We start from the raw sequence: 15,541 nt of genomic DNA on the forward strand, positions 1-15,541 counted from the left end.
TGGTAATCCTTAGATGCAGAGTCTCTTGAAGTACACGAAAAGTGATATACTGATGATCGCTTCCAGTATATTCTTCAATTACTCGCCATTCAGTTATCCTAGATGCAATGTCTTCAGAAGCAAAGGTTACATCTGGTATAGTTCCCTGACATCCTGGTCGCCAAAAGGTTGTCACATTACCAACGTTGATAACCATTAATCCCAATCTGGCGGCCATCTCTATTGTACGCCGCCCTCTAGAATCTGTTTGAGGCATGTTCCATTCAACTGCTTGAGCATTAAAATCATCAGCAACAACTAGGTTAGTGTTCATTCCTTGCAGAGTATCTTCAGGCCCATCTAGTTTTATCTGGAAGTCAGAAATAGCCTCATTCGAGGTAAAATAACAGCTGACAAAAATTACCTTCTCAACTTGGACCAGACAAACCCATCCCGGCATCCTTGCTTCATAATATGAAGATAAAGTTGGAATTCAAGAGGACAAACTGGGGCAAATATTCATTTATAGGAAGGGGAGTTAGGGATTGGAATAACTTACCAAGGGAGATGTTCAATAAATTTCCAATTTCTTTGAAATCATTTAGGAAAAGGCTAGGAAAGCAACAGATAGGGAATCTGCTACCTGGGCAACTGCCCTAAATGCAGATCAGTATTGATTGATTGATTGATTGATTGATTGATTGATTGATTGATTGATTGATTGATTGATTGATTGATTGATTGATTGATTGATAACTGAATATTTTCCAAGGTCTGGTACCCATATCGCAGCTGTCCCTAGATTGTCTGAAAACCAACGTGTTTGATCTCTGTTTTGATACTGTTCACTAAGAATCAGTATGTCTGTTCCTATCTCATAGGTCATCTGCGTCAATAGATCATTGGCAGTTAGACTCCTGTGTATATTGGCTTGAAGGATCTGTACCATTCACCACTGCTTTTGTACCTTTTCTAGTGCTTCACGAAACACAATACACTTTTTATTATTTATAAGTTTCATTTTCCATATTGATTGGATTCAATGTATAGACAAGAAAAGTGTTCCACCGATCAATACTTATTTATTGTGAATGGATTATTACACTAGTACTGGTTTCGGCCTTTCATGGCCATCATCAGCTAGTACATTACATTTATAGTCATTAGACAAAATCACGAAGATGTTACGTTAGATCATCCGGATGTCTAATGGAGAATGGAAATAAAATGTATTGCAGTATAGTTAGTGTTCATTCCTTGCAGAGTATCTTCAAGCCCATCTAGTTTTATCTGGAAGTCAGAAATAGCCTCATTCAGGGTAAAATAACAGCTGACAAAAATTACCTTCTCAACTTGGACCCAGACAAACCCATCCCCGCATCCTTGATTTATAACTGAATATATACAATAGAAGATCAAAATAATGAATTAAAATTAATCCACGATATAGCCAAACATAACTGATATAGCAAAGAAATGGTCAACGAAATCATTCACAAAATAAAATCCCAACCTAAAACTAAATTAACAAAAACAGCCAAACCCAAAAAAGATTATGTCCTATTTACCTTCAACAACACCAATATATATATATACTATAACTAATATTTTTAAGAAGCGCAACCTGAAAATAGCATTCGAAACCACACACAAGTACCAACACTATACACAACACCAAAACAGTCAATAATAATAATAAATACAACCAATCAGGTGTCTACCGTATCAAATGTAACAACTGTGACACAAGTTATATTGGATGTACAGGCAGAAACTTCACCATCCGCTACAATGAACATATAAATGCAGTAAAACACAACCATTTCTCATCAATAGGCTAACATGTAGAAGAATCTAAGCATAGTTTCACAGACATCAATAATGATATGACGATATTACACATAAACTCTAAGGGCCCCCTGCTCAACATAACCAAAGATTTCTATATTTCTCTGGATACTCTAATCCCAATCATAACATTAACGACATTACAGAGAAAACCAGCATCATCTTTGATAAAGCCATTCCTGCATTAAAGAATGACTATCTCAAAATAGTGAACACACGCCCTAACAAACCGACGAATTACAAGCCTGACCCCGCCCCTACCTCCACAATAGCCTCTCCTCCTTCCCCTCCACCTACATCTTCTTGCTATTTGCTTCATGTTGCACCGACACAGGTAGGTCTCATGGCAACGATGGGTTAGGAATGGCCTAGGAGTTGGAAGGAAGCAGCCGTGGCCTTAGTTAAGATACAGCCCCAGCATTTGCCTGGTGTGAAAATGGGAAACCACGGAAAACCATCTTCAGGGCTGCCGACAGTGGGTTTCGAACCCCCCTATCTCCCGGATGCAAGCTCACAGCCGCGCGCCTCTACGCGCACGGCCAACTCACCCGGTGACAAGAGTTCTTACCACATATCAATATAACAGATATCAGCCATAGAACATTCTCGATGATCACCTCATACAACTAAATCGGCACAAGAACCACAAGAAGATTGAAGAATGAATGCTATGCAATACGAACTCAAATTTTAATAGACATTTTAAAAATATATACTATGTTCTAATGTGTAAATTTTTTAAGTGTTTTATACTGTGGCCGATATGTTTTAATGTGTTTAATGTAATCATATCCATGTACACTCAATAGGTTTTAGTTTAATGTAACCATCACCACCTTTAATCACAGATATTTTAACCTAACAATACTGCAATACATTTTATTTCCATTCTCCATTAGACATCCAGATGATCTAATGTAACATCTTTGTAATTTTGTCTAATGACTATAAATGTTATGTACTAGCTGATGATGGCCATGAAAGGCCGAAACCGGTACTAGTGTAATAATCCATTCACAATAAATAAGTATTGATCGGTGGAACACTTTTCTTGTCTGTACACACAATACATTTGCTTGAGCCAAGAGCATGATGTCGTTTTGACTCTTCAACGCCCATATCTGTACAAATTATGCATCGTGGATTCGTTTTGCATCCTACTGCCTTGTGACCAGCTTCCCTGCACTTAAAGAAGAGTTTACTTCTGTCCAATCCTTTACAATTTCGTGCTTGATGCCCATATGACAGACATCTAAAGCACCGAGGAACTACGGCCCACATTCTTACTCTGCAGTATAGCCACCCTACTTTAATTTTGCCTATGTCTAACAGCTTTCGTGCCTCGCTATCTTCTATCTCCACAATGGCGAGATTTTGTCCCCTGCTGTTCGGATTTGTGATTGAGACCTTCAATTCTTGATCAAGATTTTCTAATTCTCGTCTTACAGCCTCCTCTACGTCAGAAATAGTGGTGGCACTGTCCATATTCCGAATTTCCAATGTAGTTCTAGGCGTCAAAACCTTTACTTCGCCATCATGTCCAAGAGCACCTTTAAGTGATTTATTAAAATTTTCTCTGTTCTCCTTTTCCGTGGCTTTATTAAATTCAGGAAGAAACGCTCCAGATATAGTTTTCCTGATCGATCTAATACCAGCGCCACTGTCTTCCGGCTTCACCTTGCTGCGGATATCCTTCACAACATCTGCGAAGGTCTTGCCATTCATTGGTTTAATAAGTATGGCTTCTGGGCGGCTTCTTATAGTTGAACGTTTCCGTTGCTCGTTCTTTTTAACAGTTTCAGATACCTGTACTGGTTCAGGTTGAGTACCTTCATCTTCATCTGTCTTCTTCTGCCTCTGAACCCTCTTCTTCTTGGATAACGCTATTTCCCATTATCCTGTTCTATGTTTCTGTTTGTGGTGCTTTGTACTACCTTCTCTTGAACGGGCAAATCCTTTTGCATTAATGCTCTAGTTGCTTTCCAAGCTTTTCTGTGTGTAGATCCCGCATCTAAGGTTTCCTCCAGTTTCTTTAAACCTTGCTGAATTTTCATCTTCATATTTTTCTGCTGAATTGGAAGAATACTTTTCAACAGGCCCCTGGCGATTTCCAGTTGTTCTTCCTCTTTTAACATATCCTCCATAATTTGTTGAGTGATATCAAGCCTCAGATTCGTTTTCGCATTCTGCTCAATACTACTATTGCATGTATCATGCATGCACTCCACGTCCGTGATATTGTGGCCATGTTCCATAGATGCTGGATTAAAATCTACAGAGTCACACTGGATTCCAGCTCCCAACATCGTGCTGTATAGTGAGTCCAGCTGGCCGTGACTCATGTTGCGGTGAAATATTTATTCTCTGTTATTTTCTGTGACGAAACTAGGTAACCTAAAAACGCAATTTCACTAACACACAATATCAATGTCTTGAACTTTACACCCACTACCATAGTTTATCCTATTAAATATTGAAAGCACGTATATTAAATACTACTTATACTCGCTTTCCATGTCAATATACGGGTGATTACCAATGAAAGCTTCAATCATTGCATGCACAACAGACATACTGATCTTGCCACTACCAAGATGTACAACAATCAATAATAATAATAATAATAATAATAATAATAAAAATTAAGTGGTGATCTGTGTAATTTTTTTTCTCATTAATTATTGATTCTAAAATGTTCTTAAAAAATTGACTAATGTAATTTTCTTTTATTCCTTCTAGGGCCTTGGTTTACGAGGGCTGAATAAAGGTGTCACAGCTACAATGGCTAGAAATGGAGTGTTCAATATGGTGTACTTTGGTTTCTATCATTCTGTGAAAGGAATGGTGCCAGAATATAAAGTAAGTGTACTTGCATGTGCAAAACATTTTTATTTTTCACATTACATAATAGAAAGTTCAGTCTGTAGAAAACCATCTGTGAGCTAAAATATTTCACTCTGGAGTATAATGCAGAACATTTACTAATCATAACCTGTATCATTAGATGATAAACACACCTTATTCTGGAGGGAATTTTAAATAGTGTGTCCCAATGGCATTTGCTCAATAATTCCAACACCAGTGAGGATAGTGCAAGAAAATTGGAATGGGAATATGGTCTAGGTCAGGGATGGCAAACCTTTTCTGACTAGCGTGTCATTTACGGCTTTGTTTATTACTTTTTATTGTCTTGTGAGCCGTCCATTATTTTCCTTTATCATCGTGAAACACTCTCGTTTGACTTCATTTAAGTATTAGATTGCATTACATATAAATCCACACGTCTGAATGTTTCATGACTTTATTTTGCACACATCACTGTAAATTACATTTAAAAAACAGATATATTTTTGCTTTAACCTAATAAAATGTGTAAAAAAAAGTATGATCAAAAAATTAATTGTGACATACTTCTTTATTAAAGCGTAATGTTGACATATGCTATGTTGCAAGGTTTTCGACCTATTTATTATATGTGAGGATTTATTACATGCATAAAGTAATTGTGGGGCGTGCCACAGAAGTCGTGTTTGTGTGTCAGCTAGTGGCACACGTATCATAGGTTCGCCATCCCTGGTGTAGGTCCTTATTGTTGTAACACAGACTACCCACTAGCCAGCCTGCCTCCTTGCTGTTCTCTTCGTCATTTGGTTGAGGTGTTTACACGATACTGTTCAGGTGGTGGTTGTTTGTCAGTATTAGTGCAGTATGCATGCATATTCACACAGGATAATTGGAAAATGAATTGGTAGATTCTAGAGGGACAAGTGTTTATTCCCCACAGTTACTGGAAAACAGTCATGCCAGCAGCAATTTCTGGGAAAGTTTGGAGGCCAGCATATGTCAGGCAGGTCCACCAATTGGGACTTGATGTAAAAACTGGAAACCAAGTGGAGTTCATTGGTTGACTGTGCTGGAAATCATCTGAACATATCAGGGGGAAACAATCCAGAATGTGAAGGGCGTACTACTCTTAACTACTGGCATCTCCCAATAAGTCACTCCATTGACTTCCTCAGGAAACAGGGTTGTCCAGAAGCACTTGTCACCATGCTGTGAAAAAAGCAAAGATTGGTGCGTACCGTATCTCCATGGTCCACAAAATTCCGGCATTGACAGCAAGCATACTGGCAAGGACATTCCAGAATATGGCATACTGTGTTCACTCCTGTCTTGATGCAAATGATGGCCACTTCCAGTGCATTATGATGTCATCACATTACTTACAAATGAAGTGAGTCCTGTTCAAATTTTGTTGCAATATATTAACCCATTCAAGTCTCAATAAATGGCCACATTGTTGACTGTGGAATCAGATTTAATTTGCCCACCAGTAGTTTGAGCATAACTGTTGCACAAAATCATGCATAAAGTACTAACTAATGAAGATAATTCACTCAAATTTTGATTCATACCATTGAAAGTTATGACCTACTCCTACTTCATTCCTTGAACGACTGCTGGCAATGGTACAAATGTGTCATTTGAAATCATTTCAAAAATAGCGGATCCATGTACTCTCAAGTCTAAAGTTATCGCAACTTCGGAGAGTCTAAATTTTTTGTATTTCTGAAACACCGCTGTATCCTCAAAATGGATATATATCAGGATTATTGCCTTTATTCTCATTTTTCCAACCTCTATTGTTCGTTTGTATCACTGGTCGCTCATGTTTAGAAGGACCTGGCGCGGCACTTTCTTAATGCTCTTCGCACTCGAGTAAATTTCACTGTTGCTCTCACTATCCTTGAACTTGGATTCAGTTTTCAGAACGTCATTATCAGAGCCCGGATTTCTATGCACTATCAAATCTCAAAATATGCAAGCATCTATGCACCATCATGCGGCAAAACATGCACAATAAACTCGAAAATATGCACTGTCAAAATTCAGTTTAACATGGCTACATTTTTAGTTCCTTTTGAAACACTGTACAACAACTAATTTATCCAAATTGTCTTGTTTTAAACTCATCCATTTATCTGTCAGCACATTCTTAAGCACAGAAAATGATCTTTCTGCGTCAAGAAGCTACAGGTGCATACTTAAATGAAGACATTTCGGACAAAGTGAGGTCAAATTCTAAGTCTTTTGCATTTTCACCTTAATTTGAACGGATCCATTTCTTCAGCTTATCTCTAGCTGCCACAGCTATTTCTCTGTGCATCTATTGCAGACACATTTGAATCTCATCAATAACTGCTAACGATTGTCTGCTGCGATAACAAAGACGTGTGAGAAGTGAGAGTTCCGGTTACGAAATTCCAGGATAACAATGAAAGAGAATTCAGTGCAAAACCAAGGTTTGTAAGATGCTATCTCAGTAACACGGCATCACGGAAGTGAGATACAAGTTTTGTTTTGTTCGTCTAACATAGATGAAAAAATGAGCTGTCATTTAATAATGCACAATTTACAGCTCAATCTATAGCAGTTTATAACTGGGACGCCTTATTCCTAAGAATTACAGAGATCGATGTGGGACCTTCTGGCTTATGCTAATGTTTATTCAAGCAAGAGAAAAGGAAGTGCTTGGCTAATTGGATCATAGGACCTCTACCTTATGTACTAACTTTGGTTGTCATGTAGATGCCAGGAATACATTCTGTTTCTCTCCGTCTCTCAATAATAGACATAGTGTATTGTATAACATGGGAAAACGGTCCCAAATTCTGCAAACTAACATTCATAAAAGGCACTATCATGCAAGTTAACATTATATATGTGCCAAAGTCAGAAGAAAAGTCATATTAACCAATATGAATGAAATCAAAATCCACAGCCTGTTTCCAGTCATTTGAAACCGGGTCAGGAATGGAATGAATGAAGCCCCCATCTAGCAGCGAGGATCGGAAATGTGCCGGCTGCTGAAGCCTATCTCACTCCTCTGGATATCATTAACCAATATAAATGTCCAAATATTCACTATTAATTCCAAAATCTTCAGAATATGCATTATGCATTAATTTTTCTCATAAAAAGAGCAAAGCATACAAACATGCAGGGAAAAAGAATGGTTATTTGGAATCGTTAAGTCATAAAACGAGTATTTGCAAAGTTTGAGAAGTGCAGCCTATCTCACTCCTCTGGATATCATTAACCAATATAAATGTCTAAATATTCACTATTAAATCCAAAATCTTCAGAATATGCATTATGCATGAATTTTCTCATAAAAAGAGCAAAGCATGCAAACATGCAGGGAAAAAGAATGGTTATTTGGAATCATTAAGTCATAAAACGGGTATTTGCAAAGTTTCAGAAGTGCAACCAGCTTATTTAAAAACATGCAACCAAGCTCGATAGCTGCAGTCGCTTAAGTGCGGCCAGTATCCCGTAATCGGGAGATAGTGGGTTCGAGCCCCACTGTCGGCAGCCCTGAAGATGGTTTTCTGTGGTTTCCCATTTTCACAACAGGCAAATGCCGGGGCTATACTTTAATTAAGGCCACGGCCGCTTCCTTCCAATTCCTAGGCCTTTCCTATCTCATCATTGCCATAAGACCTATCTGTGTCGATGCGACATTAAAAAACAAACAAACAAAAAACATGCATTTGCGTGGAAATCCGGGCTCTAGTTATTATTGTTGTAATCATCTAAAACACCGTCTACAAGCACTTCCAAACTTTCGTCATTACCACAATATCGGTTGTACTGCACATTGAATACTGCTGAAAATAAACTGTTGTTCAACAATCCCAGTGCCACGGAGAAATACCAACAGTACATGCCTCTAGTTCCTTACAGTGTGTATTGTGAGAACTTGTATTGCAAAGAGAATCTAATATAACTAAGACAAGCGAGACACTGCGTCATTGCAAGCTGAGATCGTTATTTGATTACTGCGCCAAAACACTGCTCGTGACCACAGCTCGTCAAATGCCACGAATGGGTTAATTTGTTTTACAATTATTGAGGGAATACTGGGTTTGGTAGTGAAAGGGAGACAGTCTGTATACTCTTCAAACTATTTTTCTTGAATTACATGTAGAGGGAGTCAAAATTATGGCTACACATTTGATTTCATTGCATTATGACAATGGCTGTGGCAGGGCACAACATTTCCCAGGCGCTAGGTCACCATAGCACCTATAATTATTTCTTTGGTGCCTTCTTTTTCGAGCTGAGTATAATCTCCCCCTTTATATATGTTATTTCCAGTTTGGTGTCGCTGAACTACTGTAATTCACATATAATAATACACAAATACTTGATACTCCATATGATTTATCAAACTCGTTGAACAAGAGAATGAGGTCAGGTAATGGTAGCGTTATTGACAAGTATGGGCGATTCCTGCTTTCATGTTAATGTTATTACCATTTTAAATAACAATTAAGGCCACATTATATAAGCAATAGAAGAAAAATTAATGTTAAGTACGAACGTTTGGGTGTCGAGGGAACTTCTCGTAAAGAAAGTATTACCGACATAGAAATAACTAAATAACTCAAGTGTACTTCTCATGTAACAAACACTAATAATATCCTGCAATGCTCCTTTATGATTAAAATAGAATCTCTTTTGTTATTAAATTGATTATTTTAGCAGAGGTGCTATTGTAAGTTAAATAGAATATACTCTCGTGGAATGTATTTCCGTATATTGACAGTATACGAAGCTCCTAGGCATGTGCATGGACATAAAAGGCACAATAAGGATGTCTTGTAAAGTATGGGTTGTTCCTTGTATAATATTTTTTGTAGATAGGTAGATAAATAATTATTAAGCTTTAGGTTATTAATCCTTTAACATATCAGACTAATACAGTATACAAAGGAATTGTACAGTTTGATGGTGTTGACGACAATATTCAAAATATTAAGTATGCAACCATTTGGCTAGTTTCTTAAATTTGTATGTCTTATTTAGTTCATTGTCCTGCTGTGTATACATTTTGTGGTAATCTGTTGTAGTTTATAAAACTATAAAACTATAAAATCTCTATTGCTGTTACTTCCATATTTTATTTTTCAGATGGTTAGATGCCAGTATGTTAACAATGCGAGTACTAGAAAAATTATCTGGCCCCCAGGTTTTCAGTGCTGGCTCCTAGATTTAAAAACATTTGTCATGGCCTCATCTATGGTAAATGTGACATTACCATTGGAAAGACAATTATTCAAAGTAAAGAACAATCATCATCATCATTATCATTTAACAGTCTTCAGTTTCCCGGGTGAGATGCAAGAGCACTCTCCACTTACGTCTATGCGAGTACACTTCTTCTTCTTCTTCTTCTTCTTCTTCTTCTTCTTCTTCTTCTTCTTCTTCTTCTTCTTCTTCTTCTTCTCCTTCTTCTTCAACTTTACACAATTCCACTCCTTTTCCTTGTAGATCATCTTTTATTTGGGAGATCCATCGTATCCTTGGTCTGTTCCTAGATCGCTTTCCCTCCAGATCTTTGTCAAACCATTTTCGTGCTACCCTCTTCAGATCCATCCTCTTCAAGTGACTAAACCATCTTCATCTTGATGTTGCTAGAATTTCGTTGACTGGTTTCACTTGGATGTCTTTGGTGGATCTTATATCACCTTGTTTTCTGCAGCATTGGCCTCAGGAATTTCATTTCCGCAGCCTGGAGTCTTCTGTTATCCCTTTTGTTGATGGTGCAAGTTTCCAGATCAGATGTTGTTATTGGTAGAAAGTAAGCTTGATACGAAGTTTTCGTAGATATTAACGGAATTTGTCTGTCCCAGAGCAGGTTCCTGACAATAGGCATCACAAATTGGAATTGTTCAGACTGCTTGCCGTTTAAATCCAAGCATAATCAGCAACATTTTAGAAAGTCATTCATTGCTTCATGATATATGTCCACTGAAATATTATATAGTTCTTCCTCCATTGCTCTCAATGTCCCGCAATTTCTCCTTAAAATAATGTCCACAACCGTTAGTCCCAGGCTGCAGGATCAGGGGAATGGCCTAGCCATTTGGTCAGTTTTCTCCTTCCCAACCACCTCATTGTTTGTATTCGTCACTCTGCATCTCTGGCACCACAAGTTCGTGAAAGATTCATGATATCAATCAGCATGAACAGACTCCTCCCAAGATTCATTATTCCAAAAATCCTTTCCATCTAATCATTGCCCGAATTGTTATTGATTTAAATTTTGAATGTGTCTCATCAGTAACTCGGGGAATTCTATCTTGCATAACAACCATAGTTGTATCAATTAACATTTCTGATCACATAGAACACTACTTATCAGAAAAAAGCAATTTGTGAAACCAAGGCTCGTCATTCACAATCCCTTAAAACAAAGTCGCACAATTCCAACCTCCTTTTAGTCATTCTTGTTCAGTTCGTGGACACGGATCAGTTTGAGTGGATGGTACATCTCGAAGTACGAGAGAGACTGTAGTGACTGATACTAAGTTTACATGCATCTTGGTGGGTTTATTTCTACAGGCTGTCGGTGAACACATCCACAATCCTTGCCGCAGTTGCTGCGTTGGTGCTACCACGAGGCCTTCCATGAGGTTTTCCCTTTCTGAATACCTTGTGTTTTCAGTAGTCATTTTACTCCTTTTTCCCCACAGTCTATAGTAGCAGTGCTTCATTGTAAATCATGTTTAGTCCGTCTCTTGACCTCACAGTGATTCTGTTATGCAATCTACCATGCTGTTACTGTAACTTGTTACTGCCTGTTCAGTGCTATGGTAATTAATGATGCAAAGTTAGACACATTACCTGAAATGAATAAACAAAGTTCCAAGCTTTATAGACCACTTATCACTTCCCTTGGCAGTGTGCAGTAGTATACTGTATATATGTGAATAATCCATACACCCTAATTTTTTGAGAGAATGAAATAAAAGGAAAATTGTTTTTTTAGTTTGTGTTTTATTTACAATTGAAATTAATTCTACATAATGATGTACTCCAAAACTGAATAAAATATAAATTTGTTTTAAGAAATGCATCATAATCTTCACATACTGTTAGATAGGCAGTTGTGCTATGGTGGTGTAATGGTGAGCATAGTTGCCACCATTTGCTGAATAGGCAACCTGCTTGATCAGAATTAGCACGCGGTTTGCTTACCTTTCCCTGATATTTGTAATTGGCTAGTTTCACATGTGTATTGTCATGAGTGTGCTGCCTGATATCAGCTGTATAGGAACGTGTTGTGTGAAATGCCCAGCAATTACTGTTTGTTTTTTTGCCAGTTGTGAGTACAAATTTCTCTGACATTTTACTTTCTTCTTGCTGCACAGTTTCCTATGTTCTCTGCATCTTAAATATATACATTTAGCTGTGAACAAGCAGTTGTGAGAACTTTTAGCCATACTTATCATTCCATCATCATCTTCATTTCCCGTTTCCAGCTTCCGGGGTCGGGTTGCGAATCAAGGACCTCCATCGCTGCCTGTCTCTCCACCACTCTTCTCCTTTTTTTAAGTACATCTTGTAGTTTTCCTCCCCTATTCTCTATGCACTCCCACACTGAATGTCTCCATCTCTTTTGGGGTCTTCTTCGTAGTCTTTTTCGTGTTAACATCTCTGAAAAAGCATTTTTTTGGTACTCTCTCTTCTCCCGTTCTCATCATATGCCCATACCACTTTAGCTTTGTTGTTTCTATCCTGTCTTGAAGTTTCAAGATTTCTGTCCTTTTCCTTATCTCTTAATTTCTGCTTCTATCCTATCTGGTCTTGCCCTCGATACCTCTTAGGAATTTCATCTCTACTGCCTGTATTCTACTCTCCTCTCGTTTTGTTGTAGTCCACAATCCAGTTGCATAGGTTAGTATGGGTTTATGATAGGTTGAATATAATACTTTCTTACATTTCTTCAGGACATCTTGGTTCCACAAAATACCCCTTACACTCTGGTAGAAGCTGTTTGCTTGTTGTATTCTTTTTCCAATTTCCTCGATAATCTTTCCATCTTCTGTGATCACACTTCCCAAGTACTTGAAACATTTAACCACTTCCAGAATTTTACCATTCAGTTTTCTTCCCCTTGTCGTCACTATTCTTTTACTTTTCTCTGTGCTTACTTTCATCCCAAATTTTTCTCTCTCTTGAGTCCATACATTTACTTGTTTTTGCACTGCCATTTCATCCTCACCCCGTATCACTGTATATCTGCGAACAACGTGGCTTTTGTTGCATGTCTTTCCAATCTCTGTTTAATGTTCTTATGAATTTCATCCATGACTATGATGAATAGTATGGCGAATAGTACACATCCCTGTCAGAGACCAGTTTGATCTTTAAACCATTTTGTTTTTTCCTATACTAGTCTTCACACTACTAACACAATTTTTGTACATAGCTTTTATCATTTGCACTTCCACTCTGTTAACTTGTTTTTTCCTTACCGTGTCCCATACCAAATGTCTGGGCACACTGTCATAATCCTTCTCAGTGTCAATAAATGTCATCACTATGTCTTTTCCAAACTCCCATCTTTTCTCCATCATATGTCTTAATGTAAAGATCAGGTCAAACGTTGACCTGTCTTTCCTAAAACCATACTGTTCTTCCATTTCTCCTTCTAGCTTCCTCCTCAGTCTTCTTTCCAATACTCTCTCAAATATCTTAGCTACATGGGCAATAAGGGTGATCCCTCTGTAGTTATTGCATTCCTTTTTATCACCTTTTTTAAATATCAGGATAATTAAACCCTTTCCCCACTCGTTAGCCATACTTAATACAGCCAAAACTGGTTAGGACGTTTTTGTGGAGACCGAAAAAAGTAACATCATAAAGAGGGAACGTGCTAAAAAATGAAAACCAATTACACTGTTAAATTTAAGGTTAGGTTTGAATGTAAAAATAATTACAATGAAAACAAAGAAACAAGTGTTTACAATTATAATTAATGAAGTTAATATTGAAATACTGTACCTATGGAATGAAATACATAAAGAAATACAGTAGAACCCCTATTTAACGTTTTTACAGGGACCTGATTTCTTTAACCTTAAATGGAGGGTTTACTTTAAATCGAGCTTTCAATAGAAAGCACACCTTTTCCGGAGATCTTTGCCTGTATTAACATAAATTGTACCATCATACATTATTTACACACTGACAACGAACAAACAAGGAGATATCTACCCTACACACTGTACTGTAGTTACGGTTTGTGCTTTATTTTGACATATTTTTCTCGGTGAATGCAAAACTGCTTCAGTTTAAGGTTGCTCTTATAACGTTATAGATGATTTTCCATAAAAGTCAGAAAAGATACCAAACTTGCACAAAAACACATTAAAATCACTATGAAACAGCAATCAGTTTGTTTAAACATTTTTGTGGCTGTTTTCCAAGCCAGAGCTTACTCATTAGCACATATTTTCTAATTCCAATAGTCTGAACACGCATATTCAGTTTCATTCTTAAAATCTGTAATCTCCAGAGGCTTCTGGCAAACATTTTAATTTTCTTACTTCAAACGGCGTCACCTAACCTAGGTTTACAAGCTAGCGTTGCTGGAACAGCCCGACGTACTTAATACGCACCGTACGAAAAAAACTCGATCATTTCTTCCAACAAATGTTTCAATGGGGTTATAACACCCACTTGACCGTCTTTTGGATCCAATTGATTACCACACCAACATAATTACTGACATCCGCTAGCTTCGACATACATTTTATCATTAGCCACGCCTCCACAAGAAGTTCCGTTTTCTTTTTTACTTTCAGATATATCAACCGTATACATTTTAACATATTTATTACATTCACACTTCTATTTTAAATAACTGACAGTGATTTTACCATCTTGGATTCATACTATGGGAATTGAAGAAACATCCCCCTTTGATGATTGTGCTTACACTCAAGGCTGTCACAATCTTAATGATATATAACAAAAGGATCCATTTTAGTTTTAAACTCTCAAATATTCATGTTTAACCACGTTTTAATCTTCAAAAACTGTTAATTTACTGTTGTTGTTTTTTTAACACACTTTGGTGCAATATCGTTGTTTTAGATGTTATTGTATAATATTTTACGAAATCATTGTTCAACATTTTACCCTATAATTTATAAGATTAGAAAGACTCCATATGTATTATTTTTAAGATTGATATAGGCTGATGATGCCCGTAAAGGAGGGTGAAACATGTGTATAAAATTGTAACCATATGAAATAGTGGATTATATTGTATTGTATTGAACAGGTGGACTTATAAATATTGTCATACTATTTGAGACATAACCTAGGTTTACCGTGCACGAATTATGAAAACATATGTCAAGCTCCCTGTAGAATAATGATGAGATTTTCCCGGGAACAGCCTTTCTGAAATTTAAGAAGATGCGAAAGTACATAATCTAACCTCTGAAATTAGTTATGCACACCACTGTGTCTTGAGAAGGAGGAGTATCACATTCTTATTTTATTTCAGTACAGAGTATTAAAATTAAGCAATTGTTTACTTCAACCTTTATTTCTAAGGAGTTAACAACTGCTAGCATTGCACTTATTGCAAGAATATATTATTGTGATGTTAGAGGAGACCTCATGCTCGCTGAAGATCGGCTCGCTCGCGCATAGCGAGGAATCGATACGGAAGGTGATCGATCGCATTCAATATAAATGCTGGAGTAAAGTGTATGAATATTGATAACGGATAAAAGCTAACATTATTATTTATAAATTTCATTTTTCGTATTGATTGGATTCAATGTATAGATGAGAAAAGTGTTCCACCGATCAATACTTATTTATTGTAAATGGATTGACGGCCAAA

General features: G+C 37.1%; 1 protein-coding gene across 4 annotated transcripts in view; it reads left to right on the plus strand.

Moving 5' to 3' along the window:
* Nucleotides 1-15,541, plus strand: part of LOC136883427 (mitochondrial 2-oxodicarboxylate carrier) — a 50,122-nt gene that overhangs the window by 28,510 nt on the left and 6,071 nt on the right. For all 4 annotated transcript variants that reach the window (XM_067155699.2, XM_067155701.2, XM_067155702.2 and 1 more), the window contains exon 6: nucleotides 4,567-4,686. In XM_067155699.2, the coding sequence (XP_067011800.1) occupies nucleotides 4,567-4,686 (120 nt within the window). The remainder of the gene's footprint in view (nucleotides 1-4,566; nucleotides 4,687-15,541) is intronic.

Source organism: Anabrus simplex, chromosome 11 (assembly GCF_040414725.1).
Source record: "Anabrus simplex isolate iqAnaSimp1 chromosome 11, ASM4041472v1, whole genome shotgun sequence".
Classification (NCBI taxonomy): domain Eukaryota; kingdom Metazoa; phylum Arthropoda; class Insecta; order Orthoptera; family Tettigoniidae; genus Anabrus; species Anabrus simplex.